The sequence below is a fragment of the Battus philenor genome, unplaced genomic scaffold (genome assembly GCF_028537555.1).
Source record: "Battus philenor isolate CCGP_79_NKW_IND1 unplaced genomic scaffold, ilBatPhil1.0.hap1 SCAF_12, whole genome shotgun sequence".
NCBI classification, from domain to species: domain Eukaryota; kingdom Metazoa; phylum Arthropoda; class Insecta; order Lepidoptera; family Papilionidae; genus Battus; species Battus philenor.
The window spans coordinates 5,176,121-5,194,445 of NW_027181674.1; the positions used below are offsets into that span (position 1 = coordinate 5,176,121).

The following is an 18,325-nucleotide window of genomic DNA, read 5'->3' on the forward strand; positions in this document are numbered from 1 at the left end:
AGCTATCTATTCTCCAACGACCGTATCCAAAAATAGCGCCGTGAATTCTTGAGCGTCGCGTCACTTCCTAAATAGTGTTACTATGTTTAATTCTGTAAATGGTATCGATTACAATAAATTGAAAAGTAACTATTTATTTTTACAGTTTTTTTCCTACTTTATAACAAAGTCTTGCGTATGCAGCGTTTACTTAAAAATTACATAAATACGTAATAATTTTTTATATTAAAAATTTACTTTTTACATTTTGTAGTATCTGCAAATTTTAAAAACATGAGATAACATGAACGCTCTTTGTAAATGGTCGATTTTCCTGTTTGCTGTTCTCCATTCGCCGCGAGTGCGTTAATTTTGTTGGAACCCGCGCTCTGTTCTAATTCTTATTATTTCTTAATATTAGTTATTATTATTTTTATTTAAGTCTTTAAAGTTTTACCCGAATTGTTATTATTTAGTAATATTGCTACATAAAACGACTAAGTGGTACTCTTGCGTTTAGACGGGAGCCATCTTGCAATCTCTAATCAAAGGTCCTTGGCTCACAGTTTCGTTGTCTAGTTGAAAGTCAGTTTATTCCAGCATATAATAATCAAATGGCGTTAAAACGAATTAATAGGGTATGTACTCCTTAATTTCTCCTAATTAGAAAGATTTTAACATGAATTTTATTGTGCTGTTAAATTTTAAACAGATTTCATAGTGAATGTTTCGTCATTGTGAATACCTATTATCGAAATTTATTCTGGATAATTCCGACCTGGTGATTTTTTGATTCTATTAATATATTTTTATATTTTCATTTGATTACGTGTTTTGTGGATAGTTATTGTATTTTACTGGTTTATGTAGATGACAATTTTATGCACACGGCGTACATAAAATGTCGGAATTATGTGCCAATTTTGAAGTTTTCTTGTCATATTACTGTGACGTGCTATACTTGTGGTCAGGAAAATCATCCGCTTTTAATGGAAATATCATAGTTTATAGTCAAATTTTGCAATTTTGAAAAATCTGTTAACTGTTTTGCGTATGATGATGTGTTTAACTTGTCTCGTATTATGTTTCATATGTTTTAAATAGATATTATTTCCGTTTACAGGAATTACAAGACCTGGGCAGAGATCCACCAGCACAATGTTCTGCAGGACCACACGGGGAAGATCGTAAGTATTCATTACTTCGAAATTGTACCACATCATTTTGTGACTCATTGACACTAGGAATAAAATAATTATAATAATGTGTTATACTGTTAACATTTTGAAATAAAAGATTCTCTAGGTACCAACATTAGAATATCCATTTAGAAAAAATATGATTATACAAATTATTTGATTGCTGAAAAATCAATCGAAATATTAAACAGCTGTTTATTTAAATTATTAAGATCACACAGACTAAAGACATTTTTGAATGTATCCTATGATATTTTAGCTTTGTAGTGGTAATCACTTCAGTATCTATAATCTCATTAAGTTTATGTAAGGTATTATGAAAACATCTCTCTGTAAGCAGTGAACTTAAATATAGGTTTATAATAATATTAACTTTTTGTTTCAGTATTCCACTGGCAAGCCACAATAATGGGTCCAGTAAGTTGCTTAAACACTTAGCATGTTGTATAACTATACCATACATTGTTAATTAGATCATTCCCTATTAATTAATCAATCACTGTTAATCATCAATTATTAATATAAAACAAAGTTTAAATTTTACAATTAATAACAATTTTTATGAGTATATTAATTGCTTATTTTTTTCAGGTCGACAGCCCCTATCAAGGAGGAGTCTTCTTTTTGACTATACATTTCCCTACAGACTACCCATTCAAACCCCCTAAAGTTGCATTCACAACACGTATTTATCATCCCAATATAAATAGTAATGGGTCAATTTGTCTTGACATTCTACGCTCACAATGGTCTCCTGCACTTACCATATCTAAAGGTACTCTTTATACCTTTTTGTGCCGAGTTAATACTTTTTTAACTGTTTGCATAACCCTATGTTTTTTTCTTTTGCAGTGTTGCTCTCAATTTGCTCATTGCTATGTGATCCAAACCCAGATGATCCACTGGTGCCAGAAATTGCTAGGATCTACAAAACTGACAGAGAAAAGTACAATGAATTAGCCCGAGAGTGGACAAGGAAGTATGCCATGTGATGAGTCAATTGTGACATCTGCAAAACATATACACACACATCGCCACAGCCCGGGCTCTACCCCTTTCTAAGTTCCCGCTCCCCAGTCCCTGTTAGTCTAAAATCCCAACAAAAAACCCTTAATTTACTTGAAATTTTGTAAAATACTGTCATGATCATCTGTAGGGTTTGCCTGATTACTGTTATCTTCAATAATTTTAATCTACAACTCATTGCATTAAATAAACACAACACACATGTGCATAAAGATTTTGTTTCTCTGTGTAAGAGACATTTTCAGTGATGACAAAATTGTTATGTTTAATATTGATGTGTCCGTAGGCGTCTTTACATACAGTCCTTTAGTTAAAAGTTAAATATTAGTTAAATTTTACATCATTGAATTATTGTATTTCCTAAAGAATTTGTACTTTAACTAGATCTAAATTGCATTGTGAAATTGTACAATAGCCATATGTTTAGGATGTGGATTGTTTCTTGCTTTCATGTGTCTGGTTCACCTAAGATTTTTTGTCAATGAACTTTAAGTAAAGCTCATTATTGTTAAGAACATTCTGGTAATGTATGTAAATGGTACAACAATATGAGCTTGTTGATGGAGTCGTGTTATTTTTTTTTAACTAGTAAAGCAACTTTAAGTTAGGAAATGTAGCTTGCTACAGAACAGACTGACGTTGGTCGAAGTGGTCAGTTTTCTTTCATCCACAATATTGTGAAAAGCTCCTGTAGGGTCAACAACCAGTATAAATTGCAGTGTATCTCATAAGATAAGTTACAACTTAATCTACACTTTTTTTCAATATGGCGATCTTTATATTATAATTTTATCTAATATATATTGTGGTTGTAAGGATATTTGCGTTGTGATTTCCTCGAAATTTTCCTTTCCAACCTACCCTACGCGTTTAATAATTAACAGTATGGCAAACTTCGCATCTGGCACGAGTGGCAGGACATGGTGTGTTACGTTACGGCAACAAGAAGCAAATGCTCACTTGGTTTAACACTGGGAGAGATGCAAACTCAAAGCTTTCAAATTGTAATCAATTGACAAGATGTATTTTAGCTTCACTAAATTGTAAGAAAACAATAAATTATTGTGTATGTAAATAAGTCATTGAGCTTTATTTAGGTAACGTCCTTATCTTGAATGTCACTAACTGTATGAGCTTCCGTCGGCTTGTAACATTGTTTTTCTTTGATTCAGCGTTGATTGTTCTACTGAAGCAGACACAATTAATGCTTCATTATAGAACTCTACTTTTTGTCTTGAGGCTTGTCCTGATCATACAACTAGATATAGAAAAAGCGATTCATTTAATATAAAATTTGAAAGCTCAAAAGTATGTATTTCCATGCTTTTATCTCCTACAATTTAAAAAATATGTATCTTCCTGTGTAATATTCATTTGGTTAAGTTATATTTTTAGATTTACTTATTGGGTGTGGGATCTTCTAAATGACAATAATGAAATTTTAGTTTTTAAGATTAAGGTATTAATGGCGTAGGTTTCATTTTACGCTTTTTAATGACACATATTGGTTTTTAGAAGCATTTTACGATTACTGAGGGATTCTAATAAGAAAGGCTCCGTAGGCGCCCTACTAGAATTTTATTGCAGGTATTCTTTAATAATCAATTAAAATAAATGAAAATTAAAAATTCTAGGTATACATGGGTGGTTCCGCTGCTATTATTTTTATAAGAAAGATTTATTTAAATGTTCTTTTTTCGTCTAAGGAGACATTTTGAAGTGAAGACTATAAAGGTGTTATGTAGTGTTAAATTTCAATTGCCAAGAGATATTATTATGGTCCAGATTAATTTCTTACGAATCAGCTTCTCGATCCTTTAGAATTAGTACACAATAGTATTTTTTTAAAAGACTTCAAGTTTTAATCTTTGTCACCTATGTTAAAAATGTTTTTTTTAAAATCCCAAGTTCGTGGAAAGTAATAGTCCCGTAGTTATCCTAAGTTATAATAATAAATATGGACACTAAAGTACACCCTTCAAGTTCTCTGCACGCGTGTGATACAACATACCCTCTATTACTTACAGCTAATATCCAATATAGATAAAAAATAAAAATGCCTACAAGTAATATCTTTTTTTTTTTAATTTTAGTTAAAATATCAAGTATTGCATACTTGCGTAAATAAACGGGTAGTTTAAAGGAAATATACTTTGATGCACGATGAATATAAAATGCTAAAAAGATTTTGATAATTTGTGAATGTTACTGGCCAGTTCCAAAAGTGCCGCGGTATTAAAAAAAGAATGTTTTTTGCTACACGCTGGCGCGAAATTCTAAAGCAATATCAGCTAGGTGAGTAATGTTTGGACAGTTTTTATTAATTTTTTGACAAAGTATTTTTAGGCGGTTTCTAAAATTGAATATGATGTAATAAAATAAAAGTTAAGAAAATTTTGGCTCTTGAAGAGGGTTGTAGCCAATGCTTTTTGGCTCCGAGGCTTAAGGCTGAAGATTAGTCGTTCATAGTCCAAAGGATTCGGCAGCGCTATCACGAAACTGCTTCAGTCAATAGGTCAGGTTCTTAAGGAAAGTCATGTAAATCGCAAATCTTTTGTGAACTTTAAGCGAGGTATAAGTCGTAGAAGTAACAAATGTGCAAGTTAGTGTTGGCTTCTTACTACCAATATATAATCCCTCCCGGCCCTACGAAGTGGCGTCTAGAGCATGACACTTGGATGATAAGAGACATTCTGTCTATAATGACGCTTTAGCCTAGGTGTAACAAAATTTCGAGTATAACATTTGTTGCCACCATGTTAAGAAATTGATCTCTTCTCTTTACCCAAAAAAACTGCGTATTTTTTATTGATGATTGAAACATACTATGCTCGGGATTAGAGATCTATATCAGTATATAACCTAGTGATTTGGCAAACTGGAACTAGAATTGGGCAGATGTGCAGAACAGACGGCCGCTAGGACTTTTGGTTAGGAGATTCTGGAGTCAACACGTCAGCTTACGAGGTAGACAGACAATCCGGTTAAAGTCGTCAAAAGAAGCTTGATGCAAGCGTCCAACAGGTTCAGTTCGAAATTGAAATCTACGGGGGTAGATCTATGTCCAGCTGTGTACGTCCTACGGTTGAAATGATGACGATGTTTTAAAAATGTAAAGAAAAACAAAAATTAATGCCAGAGACTATAAAATGGACACAATGGCCGACTATTTCATCTTTAAAATAAAAAACTCATAATCTAACCAGTGAATCAAATGATTTCTTTTCTTTGCCCGCCTTTTAAAAACAGCCCGTGTTACGTGGCAGTATTTAAACCGGTACATATCACTATTATTTCGTGGATAAAGTGTGCATTTTAACAGGTTGTGAAACCAGAATTTTTATAACGGTTATTTCTTTTATAAAAGCTTCTATATTAAGACTGGTTATTATAAACTGCAGAATTTTCTGCATTAAGATCCGGTATGTGTTAACAAGGAACTATAATAATAAAATAAAAACCTAATATCATTGTCATTTTTATTACATTACACAATCAAGTCACAGTTAAATTTAAATTACATTTTAATTTATTTGAAACAAAATAAAGCACTATTGAAGAAATAATAACAGTAAAGTTTGAATAGCGCTGAAATATACACAACGAAAGGTATAAATAATTCATTTATGTAAAACATTTAAAAATTTTTTATATCAAAATCGATAGTAATAAATCTATTATTGAAGGTTCAGTATAGTTAGATATTTTATTATTCTGTATTTATTTAAACAAATTATAAACGGTGGGGAAATTCTGCTAGTGTTTGTAGAGCTTGTTACAATTATTTGTGTCTTGATTTTAGAAAGATAAAATATAAAATAAAAATCATTCATTAATTTGCAAAGCGTACCACTCTAGATATATTACACAGAAATTATTCCAATCTTAGATATGTTATAGTCTGATATATCTACGAACATTTGACCGACAGACAAGACCGACGCGACAATTTGCGAATATTATACGAATTTTGTAGACAAGACATTTTGACGATATTTTATGTATTGTAATTTATTTTTTTATAAAACTAACGGTAAAGTAACTATAATTGTCCGTCACCAAAATGTCAAATCTTTGGTGTGTCGGCTGAATGTCCGCAGAATTAAATACGCTGCCTTATCGTGTCACTACCCGTCGTTTATTTTTATGACGTTTTCGAATTTTAAGCTAAACGGATAAACTAATTTAAGAAATCAATGTCATTGTTCAATTGATCAATTGAATATAAAATAAAAATCCCTCTGCACATACAGACAAGCACATGGTTAGTGAATATGAAATAATTATTTATATCACAATTAAGCAATCGACAGTAAATTCGAAATTTGAAGCCCTTAAAATAAAATTAAGATTTTTGGTAAATTATAAATAATTCTTAATAAGTCTTACATTTAAAACTTAGAAACACTAACGGTATATTAATATAAAACCGTAATATCATTGTTATTATTCTAAAAACTTAAATAATTATTTTTGAAACATTTTTATTCACAAAGATTACACATGATAAATATCGAGTAATGGTCTTAGATTCTATAAGTCCAGACTTATGTCTCCAACACAGACGATAGTAAATAATAAATTAATAACTACATTTTACTCCACATAATCAGTACATGGTTTTTACATTCACTAATAAGAAATAATCACACACAAACATACACATTTTATTTGTAACTATCAACAATAAAAAGCCTCATTACATCATCGGTGGCCGATTCTAGGTCTATGGTTGATCTAAAAATTTCGCTTTTTAGTTTTTTTTTTTTTTTTTAAATGTAACAATTTTAATTTACTTTGTTTTGGCTTCGATTATTTGTCGAAATATTTTATGTCGAAATATATAATATTTCAACAGAAAATTTGCGAAACTTAACATCGATCTGAATAATAAATAAGATGCTGAAAAAATTTGTGAGAAATGCTGTCATCAATTGAGCACTGACTTTAAAGAAATATCAAAAGGAAAGTAATAATTGAGATTAATTAAATTTTATTTACATACTTTCAATAAGTATAAATTCTGTAAAAATACGTACTTGCAGTGAAGAAGGCTTACGAAAAAGGCAAATTTTGAAAAATGAAAAATTTTGTAAATAATATTACTGATTATAATGATTTTATTATAATATAAAAAATATTTCTCATACCCACCTAAATATAAAAATATACCCACAACGTAGTAAAAAAAAATTCATTGCTTTAGAAAAGGTGAATGACATGGGAAATGATATGTGAAAACACATATAACGTTTACTCTCTGTTGAGGTACTCAAATTTAAAAAACAACCCCAACAGTGGTAACAAAAATTGAACAGCGAATTCCTGGTGACCAAAATATATATTGTTACTTTTTCGTTGTTTATACAAAGTTTCCCATAAATCAAAGTCAATCCGTAATCGTTATAAAGGGTAGGTTAGTGTGGCTAAAAGATAAATAAATAAAAATTTTTTTTTGACACAGTAGATTTAAGATGGATGTAATTAAAAATTTAAGTAAACTTTTTTAAAAGTTCATTTCCTTTCGAAAATAAATTCTTGACTTTCTTTTACAGAAGAATTGCTCACGGTAAAATGAAAGTAGAAAAAAAATAGAGGAGTAAAGATTTTTAGCCACAGGAAGGCAATATAATAGCATGAATAAAATACACATTTTTATTTCTAACACAACTATTAAATAAAACGAGAATTCAATTTGTTGAAAAAAAAAACATCTGTTGTTTCACGCTGTTATGTCACCAGTTGCTACGTTGATTTATGGGTCCATAATATAGATGAAGTACAAATCCGTCTTTTTTTCTATTTAACAGCTGGCCCGGCTCTAATCGGTAGTGATTGTTTTTGTTACATTTTTGAAACCCATTACGAAGTTATAAAGAAAAAAAAATCGGTGTTATAACAGAATTACAATTCTGTAGTTTCCATGTTTTTGGCGTTTTTCATCTGTTCCAATTGTTGATAGAACTCGCAGTCCGCTTGATTGGTTTGCGTTTCTGTTCCGCTTGACTGAATGGATGGGAACGCCTCGGTGGTTATAAAGTATGGTTTATCATTAGCAGGGTCTTGGTTCACGGCGTTCTCGTCAAGTGAATCCCGCTCCGATTGACTAAGTTGTTCGTCAGATTTGTACCAGTCGTTCTCGTAAGCCTGCAGCCATATTGGATTGGAGCCCTTGGTGCTGTGTTTGTTTGTGTTGGGCACGCGACCAGTGCTTCGTATTGTCATGTCCGACTCGCCGGGCGTTCGTGTAGCTAAACAGTATTTTTTGTAAATTAAATGAAGAACAAAATTTTTCAAGGAATGCTACTAAAATTTACAAAATAATTAAAATAATTTCTGCAGTTAATTATCAATTAAAATGAGTAGATTAATGTGTTGTCTATTCGACAATTTTTTTTTTAACTATTCGTTAAGACATGAGAAATGTTTCAGAGAGAAGAAAACAAAAAATAGTAAATACAACCCTTTTTTTATACAATCATAGTAAATTGGAACCTGTATCTAGCCTTTAAAAATTGGACTTACAATAAGCAATAATATTTGCAATACTTACAATAAGCGGTAGCCGTTGCGGCTTTAAGTTTCCTGACGTAGTCGGCTCTCTGTGAAAGGCAGATCATCAAAGATAGCACCAACAGAACCGCTAAGAACAGAGTGGTCCACACGAGCCAGTACACCGTCTGGTTCGAGGAGATGCTTTCTGCTGTCAGGGGCTGATATTCCGCTGGTTGCGTGTCCAAGACATTAAATTCCTAAAAATATAATCATTGTATATTTGAAAACACGCCACAACTTTTATCTTACACTAATTAATGTCTTTAAAAAATATATGTACTATATTCGCCAAACAGAATTAATATAGCCTTTTTTTAATGACACTGTTGGCAAGTGAAAAGGACAGATGATTTTAGAAGGTGATAACAACTGTTACGAAATGGAAAGATGTTTTTTCGCATACATTTTAAAAAGCATATTTTTCATAGGAAACTCATCATCACAGTCGCGTTAGTTACACCATTTATAACTAGAACGATTGGACCTTTTTTATGATTTTGGTGATTTTGAATGTGTATTCTTTCGGAATAGGATAATAAGTATTAAAATTTGATGTTCATCCTTTACTGAAAACTGTACTAAATAATTTTGTGTAAATTTTAAAATTCGATATGTACTCAAACATTGACTAAAAGGCGAAACGAATTTCAAAGAATCAGCTTTTCTAATAATAAAATTTATATAAACTAACGACCAAATATGTTGGTAGGCTCATATTTATTTTTAAATCTTTCTTTAAAGCACAAGAAAAAAAACCAATAGAACTCACAGTATAATCTAAAAAACCCTGTCCCGTTTTCATATATGCCATAACAACAAAAATAAAAAAGCGAAAAAAATCACGATATTATTAAAGCGTTATTGTGTGAAAATTAGAAATTTATTATTATTATTTATTATATATTATTTATTATTTTAAATTACTATTTTTTTTTCTATTAGATACTTTTAACAGTAAAAAATAACACAATCAACATATATTTTTTTACATCCTAAACGTAAACGCATTCTTGCGTCCTAATGACGATAAGTTGTGATTTTTTTAGTATTGAATATGTCTGGCGAATACTGTTCAATTACTGTACCTTGAAAAGTTCATCCAACTGCTCGATGTTCTTATCAACAAGCTTCAACACTTGTTCTACTTCTAGAACAGAATGGTCCTCTTTATTCACCAGATGCAGGTACAGGTCCGTCTTAGTGTTATCTACCGACCCGTCTTTGTTTTCGTGGACTCTTAAGTCATCGATGTTAACAACAGATTCCGTGACGCGGGCGAGAATTTGTCGGAAATTTTGAATTTTATCGCGAATCTCGGACGGATGTGCGCGTAAAACGAAACGAACGCGCTGGTCTTCGCGTAGCAGATATATAAACACATGAGACTTGTCTTGATGTCCACCCGTGTCGTTGGCTAATACCTGCAATTAGTTTTATATAAATATAAGAAATAATTTTTGTTGATACAACAGATTACAAAAAAATTATGTAGCATATACAAAATTATTATATTTAACGAGATGCATTAGTAACGCTGAAAATGTCTCTGAAATATTTGGTTTTCAGTTTACGTATTTATAATCTATTGTTCGCATTCCATTTTGTTAAAAGAGTAAATATTTGATTTTGTAATGAAAATGCCTGAATTGGGGATTTACTAAAGAATCTATCTTTAAAAATATGATATTGTCCTTGTAATTTAATTTTATGCATCCATATACGGGAAGCTTTATAAAAATTTACATATTTAAAAATTACACACAGGTATGTGTAATTTGACGTAAATTATGGGAGTAACATATCTATATAAGATACCCCCTGTAATTTTAATATACAAATAAATATTTAAATTAAATCATTTATTATATTTCACATTTTGCAGGCATTGAAAAGAAATTTTCGTTTTGTATATATTTTCTCTTTTTGTGTCCTCTTTTTGTACCCACGTTCTCTTTTGATGTCCAATAGTTATGAAATAAAGAGAGATAATAACGAGATATTTCGTACACACAATTTATATTCATGAATACATTGTATGTATATGAAATTATTAGCAGTGATCGGTAAATTGAATATTAATTTTTCTAGAGTTATTTTGTATAATATATAATTGAGGAGGTTTAAATGAGTTAGTGAAGATAAACCAGTGGCGTAGCTGGGGGGTGGCGAGCGGGGCGGCCGCACCAGGCACCACAAGCAGGGGGGGCACCAAAGTTAAAAATAATTTTTACGAATTTTTTTTTGGATGAATAATGAAATGTTAAAAGAAAAATGAAAACCATAATTTAAAGTAAATAACATAAAAAGAATATCGAGTTGTACTATTTTTGTGCTAAAAAAGTTGTTAAATAATATGAACATTAAAAAAAAGTAAACGGTTACAAATTATAATTTACACAGAGTTTAAGCCTTTCATTCGCAAAACACATGAAGTGTTTTTTAAAAGGGCCCTAAATCACAAAAACACATATCTGTGTTCAAGAAATGTACAAGAAGATACATAAGTGTTCAACATTTAAGGACATGATCCTCTCCCTTAATGTATAAACCACAAAGATAGGTTCATAAAGGGTTCAAAAAATTAACCAAAACCCGCTGGAGCGCAAGAGGAGATGCTGTTAGATTGGTAAAAACCAACTTTATGAAGATATTAGAATCACTCGAAATTTTGACGGGTAGAAATGAAAGTACCGATACAAGGGCTACTGCAGGGGGTTTATTGGTTTCTCTTCAATCTTTCACTTTTTTGGCTTATCTTGGATTTTGGGAACCAATTTTAAGGGAAATTAATGACGCACAATCGTATATACAAAAGAAAGAGTTGAGTGTTAGGGAGTGTGTTATGAAATTGAAAGCTTTAAGTTGTTTCCTCACAGATTCAATAGAAAATATAACTGATTCTTGTTTGACTTTTGCTGAAAATATATGTTCTGAATTAGGAATTTCAACGGAATAACCTAGACGAATTACTAGAAATAAGAAAATTGCTGGAAGAGGAGTTAGTAATGAAAATATAACTTACAAGAACAAATTAAGGCGTGAAATAAGTACATGTGTGGGAAAGATAAAACAAGAAATATTTACAAGATTCGAACAGTTGCATGAAGTAGCTGGCAAATTCGGATTTCTTTCGCCCTCTCAGTTATTAAATAATCAATTTGATATTGCTATTTGTGATGAACCTGATGACATAGACAAAGCAGAATTTTTAATTGAAAGAAAGAAACTTCAGAATTTCGTGGAAGCTTCACCGAAGGACCACTAGAACTCTTGAATTTCATACATAAACATCAGATATCAGATTTTGTGCCTAATATTGTAATACTGCTAAGGATTTTTTTAACTCTCGGAATAAGTGTTGCCACACGCGAATAAGGTTTTTCAAAACTTAAATTAATTAAAAACTGCTTAAGATCAACAATGTCACATAATAGATTAAATAATCTTGCAATAATTATTATGATCTAATGTTATTTTATATATATTTATTATTATTTTGAACCAAAAAACTACATTCTGTTCTGAATTTTGAAATTATTTAGACTCTTTAGGGGGGGGGGGGGCACCAAGCCCCCAATCTGCCTCGGGCCCCAAATACCATAGCTACGCCACTGAGATAAACTGTTCTGTTGTTCGTAGATTTTAGATTAGATGTATGCGCTTGAAAAAGTGTTTGAACATTTACATTCCGGAATTTTGGATACAAAGGTGCTATATATTACAAGAAAAATTTTAACCTTTCAGTGTGTATCTGAATAAGCGATCTCTGTTATATAATCGTTGTATTTTAGATAAAATAAAATTGTTAAAATTACAATCAGTAAAAATACGAAGTGTAGGTCGATAATGAAAACAAAAAGCTTTCTAAGCCAAAACCTGGACAAACGTAATCACTAACTTTAAAATCGAAATATCCTTTCATCCCTTTCTGCGGGTCGAAATTAAGTGAGACGGCACCAGTGTCCACATTCACTAAGAACGGCGACACCGCTAAATTTTCCAATCCCTCTGTTAAAGTTTCTTTTACGTCTCCAATGAGGTAGTAGCTAATTTTCGCATTGTCACCTTCGTCTATATCTATGGCCTGTGGAAAATGGTCATTAATATTTTAAAAATAATTACACTTGGAGAATATTACATATAATAATGAAAAAACTTAATAAAAACAATTTAAAATTTTACGTATTTATACTGCTGTATGAAGTCTTTCTATTCTTATAACACTTAAAACAACCTCCAGTATTTTTTATGTACATTGGCAACACTATATGTATTGAATTAATTTCATGATAGAATATTTAAAAATAAATGTAATCTATGACATATATTATTAATCATCCATGAGCGTGAAAGCAGCGAAACATAGTTAAATTATACATATAAATGAAGAAGTATAAGTTATGTTGCCATAATTCATGTAATATTTATCCATTATTTATTTATATGATTTTATAGTAAGTAGATGCAATCACGACCCAATCACGTAATATTGTCTCCAAATTCTATTTTTGATATGTTGTATTACGGTTTACAGTGCGTTTTTGTGTTTTTGGTATAAAAATGAACAGCTGATGATCAATAGATCATCTTTTTATAAGGAGTGTTCTAATAAGCATAGAACACTCCTTGTAAAAAGTAAATATTAATATTCCTCTTTGGCAGGGCTGTTTTCAGGGCCTTACATTTTTGGTAAAACAAAATTTACCGCTCTTTTATGTACAGTAAAAAGTTAAAAAAATTACACTACTAAAACTATGTATATCTTAATATTAGGGGGACCGGAAAGTATCTTCGCCTACTTAAGTTAAATTCTCACGAACACGTTTTTAACAAGTTTTTATTTATATCCAACAATATATTCGCCTACGTTATCAACAACCTTCTGCGATCTAGTATACACATTTTCAATGCCGAAGCGTTAAAATTCAATAGGTTTTTCTTTTAAATACGTCGACAGAAACGACATTACTTTCCTGCCCCGCAATATTTATTTAAAAAAATAAAACAATTTTTATTTACTTACAAGTTTCTGTTAGATACATGTGATACAGAGAATTATTTCTAAAACTATCAAAATGTAAGAAAATATTTTACTCGTCTTGCCCTTTTATCAGCCGCTATTCATTGGAAACGTTCTAGCAATATAACGATTATTAAGTATATTTTATTTATACCTTGACATGCATAAATTCAATTCCAAAATCAGCCTCAGTTGTGATCCCTCCAGTGAATATCTCGCTTACAAATCTCGGTGCGTTGTCGTTAACATCCTGAACTTTGATGTTCACCTCTAGCGAACTGACCGCGTCTTCAGATTCATCGTACGAAGGCTTGGTCACACAGTCCTCGGAGGCGAGCACTGTTATTGTATAATTTGTTTTTTTCTCTCGGTCTAATGGCTTTGATGTTGATAGTCTGATGAAATAAAAAAAATTAAATTAAAAAACATCGTGAATTCCGATGATTAAAATATTTGTATTTTTAACGCATCTCAACCAGGTTTTACCCACTGCTGGACCAATGCTCGATATAGGCCTTCCCGATAGATTTCCTGGTCTCTACTTAAGAAACTTAAGATTTCATCGACCATCTGTACTACTATGTGGTCTGCCCACTTTACTTCGCCAATCAGCTGGGCAGTTCTGTCGGTTGCTTTCGTTCGTGTACAGATCTCCTCATCCCTAATTAAAAATTGTAAAGGAAACCTGACTATAGCTCTCTCCATGGCTCGTTGAACATCTTTGAGCTTGCCAATAAGACTACAAGGGAGTAATAATAGTAAATAAGTACTGCTTCCAATTGGTCTTATTGGAAATCTTTGGATAAGGCCATGTCCACTAGTGAATGTCCTTATAGTTGAAATGGTGACGATGATATAAACATGTATTACAAAGCAAAATAAACTTAACACTTACTTAATCGAGCAAATGTGTAAAATGCTTCTTTTCGAAAGCCGCAATAATGATATACAAACAAATTCCATGGTTGCTATTATCTTAATAAAAAAAAAAATTATTACCTGTGACTGCTTCTGTCTAAATCGAACATGGCATCCTCATTCCCTTTCACAATGTAGTAGCAAACTGGCAGCAAAGGTTCATCCCCTATATCTATGGGATCCCGTTCCAACACGTTCGGCAAATACACGCCATAATCTTGCAAATTCTCTGTTATATTAATAGCGAAGTTTCTTTCGGGGAATCGCGGCCGATAGTTGTCCACGTTTTGCACATATATAGTTAGGTCTAGATCTGAGCTTAGTGGAGTTGGAAGACCTAAGTCGTATGCTTCTATTCTCAGCTGTGAAGGAACAATCGAACTAGTTAGATAAGCAAAATGAAGCGGTACAATGTGTTATGTGGTACAACGTGTTATTGTGGTACAGTGTGCTATCGTGGTACAGTATGTTATTGTTGCACAGTGTGTTATTGTGGTACAATGTGTTATGTGGTACAATATGTTATTGCGGTGTTATGTGTTATTGTGGTAAAATGTGTTATTGTGGTACAATGATTTTTGGGGCAGATAGAGGGTGTATCTAATAACCTAATCAAGGGATCTATCAAGATCACTCACGATTACTACAAGAGGATCCTAGTTGATTAAATCCCGTATAACTTCTTACTGAACTTAATAACTTGCAGAGATTTCTTCAATTTAAAGCAGATCGAGCGAGTTGCTCAGATCTCGAGTACCCTTTAGATTACTAAGGACCAATTGATAGGATGGCACGTAAATTTGTCTTCTAGGAAGGGTATCCTTTGTATAAAAAATTTAATCATAAACAGCCTCAGGAAAACTAAAGCTCAACTATTCGCTTTCGTAAGAGAAGAATGAAGGGGAAGTACCAAATTAATACTGTGATGACAATTAGAATTTTTCTAGTGTTGTTTTGACTCCATGTAATGTCGGGGAGAATATTGAAAACGAAATCTTAGATAAGGATCTTATATAACGATGTCTTTCACCAGGAGAGGAAGGTATGCGTTGCAGTGGGAGTTTATCGACTGACATGATCATGAGACAATATAATGATGACTGCTGGAAGTAGACCTATTTCGGAAAAGTGCATAAAAATTTCGCTCTTGTGTCCTGGTACGAGTATATTAAATTTATACAAATAAAACCCAAATGGAGTTGTTAATTTTTCGCAATTTCATAAGGTTTTCGCTGTGATATTTTAATAGAGTCCGTTGATTTATCGATACCTAAATGTAAGTAGCATTTTTAAATATATTCACTACAGAAGATTATTTTAGAATGAATACCATACGGCAGGCAACGCAAAAATGGTGATTGTGGTGATGTTTGGTAGAGGGATAAGCCGTGTAGTGTTTGTCTAGCGACTGAAAAGATGTTGGGCACCTGGTAGGCGGTGCGAAGGTCGCGGTCGAGTGGCGCGGCGGTGCGGAGCATGCCGGTGGCCGCGTGCACGGCGAAGGCGCGCCACGCACCGCCCGCGTCGCGCCGCAGACGGTAGCGAACCGCTCCGTTAGGTCCGATGTCAGCGTCGATCGCGCGCACTTCTATCACCGGTGTACCAATTGTTGCGTTCTGTTCCAAATTTAAAAAAATCTTATAGACTAGCCTGTTAGAAAATTTTAATTGTTTTGTGCCAAATTGCTTTTGCTATTGTCTACAACATTTATCTAGTTCCTTTAATGTATCTGTTGATGTTATAGCTCGAAGGCCTAGTGCAGCTTTATCGAAACAGTTGTGGGAAAGGAAGAGTCTTGTGCGCGGCACTGCCTCTTTTGAACGCTATCACATAAAATCCGTTTTTGTTAATTTCACAAATGACAAATAAAATGTTCTTTAATGGAGGCATAAAAAGGGCTGTATTAGGTGAGTTCTTTTCCAGGTTTGCGCTTGAGAACCCATTTGATAATTTATTTTTATTTATATTATTTATTATACTAAAATTTATATTTACGAAGAATTTAGATTTGTACTTGACGAAGGTATGGAAAAAATTGTCTAATTTTCAATTGTCTTAAATTCTGTGCTTTTCGAATAGCGAAACGAATATCACGATTCAATTTTATTCATACAAATTAAGATTAATTATTGTAATGGTTAACTACCTCTGGAACTTTAATGGTGACGTTTTGAGGCGGGTGAACGAAAATCGGAGCGTGATCGTTGTAGTCGGTGACGCACACGCGGAGCTCCCCTTGTGCTGCGTTTGCCGGCTGCCCGAGATCTCTGGCCTCCACCATCAGCGTGTAGTTCCCGAATCGGTCCTTTAAAGACTGGCGAGCGTACAATCTCCCCGTATTGGCGTCCCCGCCGACTTGTTCGAAACGAAATAGCTCTGTGTATAAATATTTTATTTACGAGATTAATGACATTAAAGTTGAACTAATTAATGCTATACAATTTTTGCCCGAAAAAACTTAACATAGTGCCCTTTCAATCGTTATTTTGAAATCGAAAGGGACAGAGAATTGATTATTTCTAACGTTTTTTTCTCAGTTACCATCGTTGTGCGATAAACAATTTTACAACACATACATGTAAACGCACCTTTAGATCCTTATCAATGCATTGACAGAATATTGTGCGTGTCAATAACTCTGAGTAATAAAAATAAGAGTTACTAACCATGACCCTTGCCGCCGACGAGATGGAACTGTACTCGACCGTTAGGCGAAGTGTTATCGTCGGCGTCTGTGGCGGATATTGCGACAATCGGCTCGCGGTGGTTGTGGAACTCCGTGACAGTTGCGCATTCACTCGGTATGTTCAACACTGGCGTATTATCGTTTACATCTTCCACGTGGACTCTGTGAAAATACACACTTTGACTATTTGACATTGGCCTTGTTCATTAATTATCAATTCATATAATTACGTAGTTGTATACGTCATGAGATTTCCAGAATTCCAAATGCTTCGATAATAGACCACAACAAACTTTTAATATCAAAGTTTCATTATCACTTAAAAATTCTTTCAACAGTATAATATAGTATAATTTTACAAGTGTCTGTTTAATAAAATTTTAAAACTATTTTATGATGAATTTAGGGACATTTTTATATAGCAGAGTGTTTGTATACATAAGTAATGAAGCGGTTATAAAAATTGCAAAAAAATTTCCAATCAAAAAAAAAAATTAAGAATGTAGTTAAACCTAAATGTCAGAGTAAAAGGGGAATTCCACAGAAATAATATTATTCATTTGCGTCGGTATGAATACGGGCGAAGCTCTAATGAATATACACACTTTTACTTCGGACTTCGTGTTATAACTCTATTTCAAAACCTACAAGCCCTAGGAATGATCCCACAAACCAATGAAATCGTTTGTGGGATCCTGGTCCTAATTTCCGCTCGCCGTTGTGTTCGAAAGTATGCCTTCTACTAATTTTTAAGAAAATTAGGCAAATACGTTTTGTTTTTCACAAAATGTATAAAAGTAAAAGCTTATTTGGAAAATTAGGATTCTTGGGAACGAATTATTATTAAAGCGCTTGTTAAATGGGATAAACATTTAAAGTATCTGTTTATTAAATAAAAGAACGTGGTTTTGGAGTTTAGACTACAGACATACATTCGCAGCG

At 32.5% G+C, this 18,325-nt stretch overlaps 2 protein-coding genes across 2 annotated transcripts in view; one reads left to right on the plus strand and one right to left on the minus strand.

The window, feature by feature from the left end:
* The first annotated feature begins 299 nt into the window (after positions 1-299).
* Positions 300-3,022, plus strand: eff (ubiquitin-conjugating enzyme E2 eff). Its single transcript, XM_068776878.1, has 5 exons — positions 300-617; positions 1,103-1,166; positions 1,564-1,595; positions 1,770-1,953; positions 2,031-3,022. Exons 1-5 carry the CDS (start codon positions 594-596, stop codon positions 2,168-2,170), a joined length of 444 nt encoding a protein of 147 aa, XP_068632979.1. The 5' UTR covers positions 300-593; the 3' UTR covers positions 2,171-3,022.
* Positions 3,023-7,774: 4,752 nt separating this feature from the next.
* Cad88C (cadherin-88C) overlaps positions 7,775-18,325 on the minus strand; it is a 29,025-nt gene continuing 18,474 nt past the window's right edge. The window contains exons 19-27 of the mRNA XM_068776222.1: positions 17,364-17,545; positions 16,844-17,073; positions 16,125-16,313; positions 14,779-15,059; positions 13,934-14,174; positions 12,658-12,843; positions 9,845-10,180; positions 8,758-8,956; positions 7,775-8,455 (exon numbers count right to left, since the gene is read on the minus strand). Coding sequence (XP_068632323.1) covers positions 8,109-8,455; positions 8,758-8,956; positions 9,845-10,180; positions 12,658-12,843; positions 13,934-14,174; positions 14,779-15,059; positions 16,125-16,313; positions 16,844-17,073; positions 17,364-17,545 — 2,191 coding nt within the window. The 3' untranslated portion in view covers positions 7,775-8,108. The remainder of the gene's footprint in view (positions 8,456-8,757; positions 8,957-9,844; positions 10,181-12,657; positions 12,844-13,933; positions 14,175-14,778; positions 15,060-16,124; positions 16,314-16,843; positions 17,074-17,363; positions 17,546-18,325) is intronic.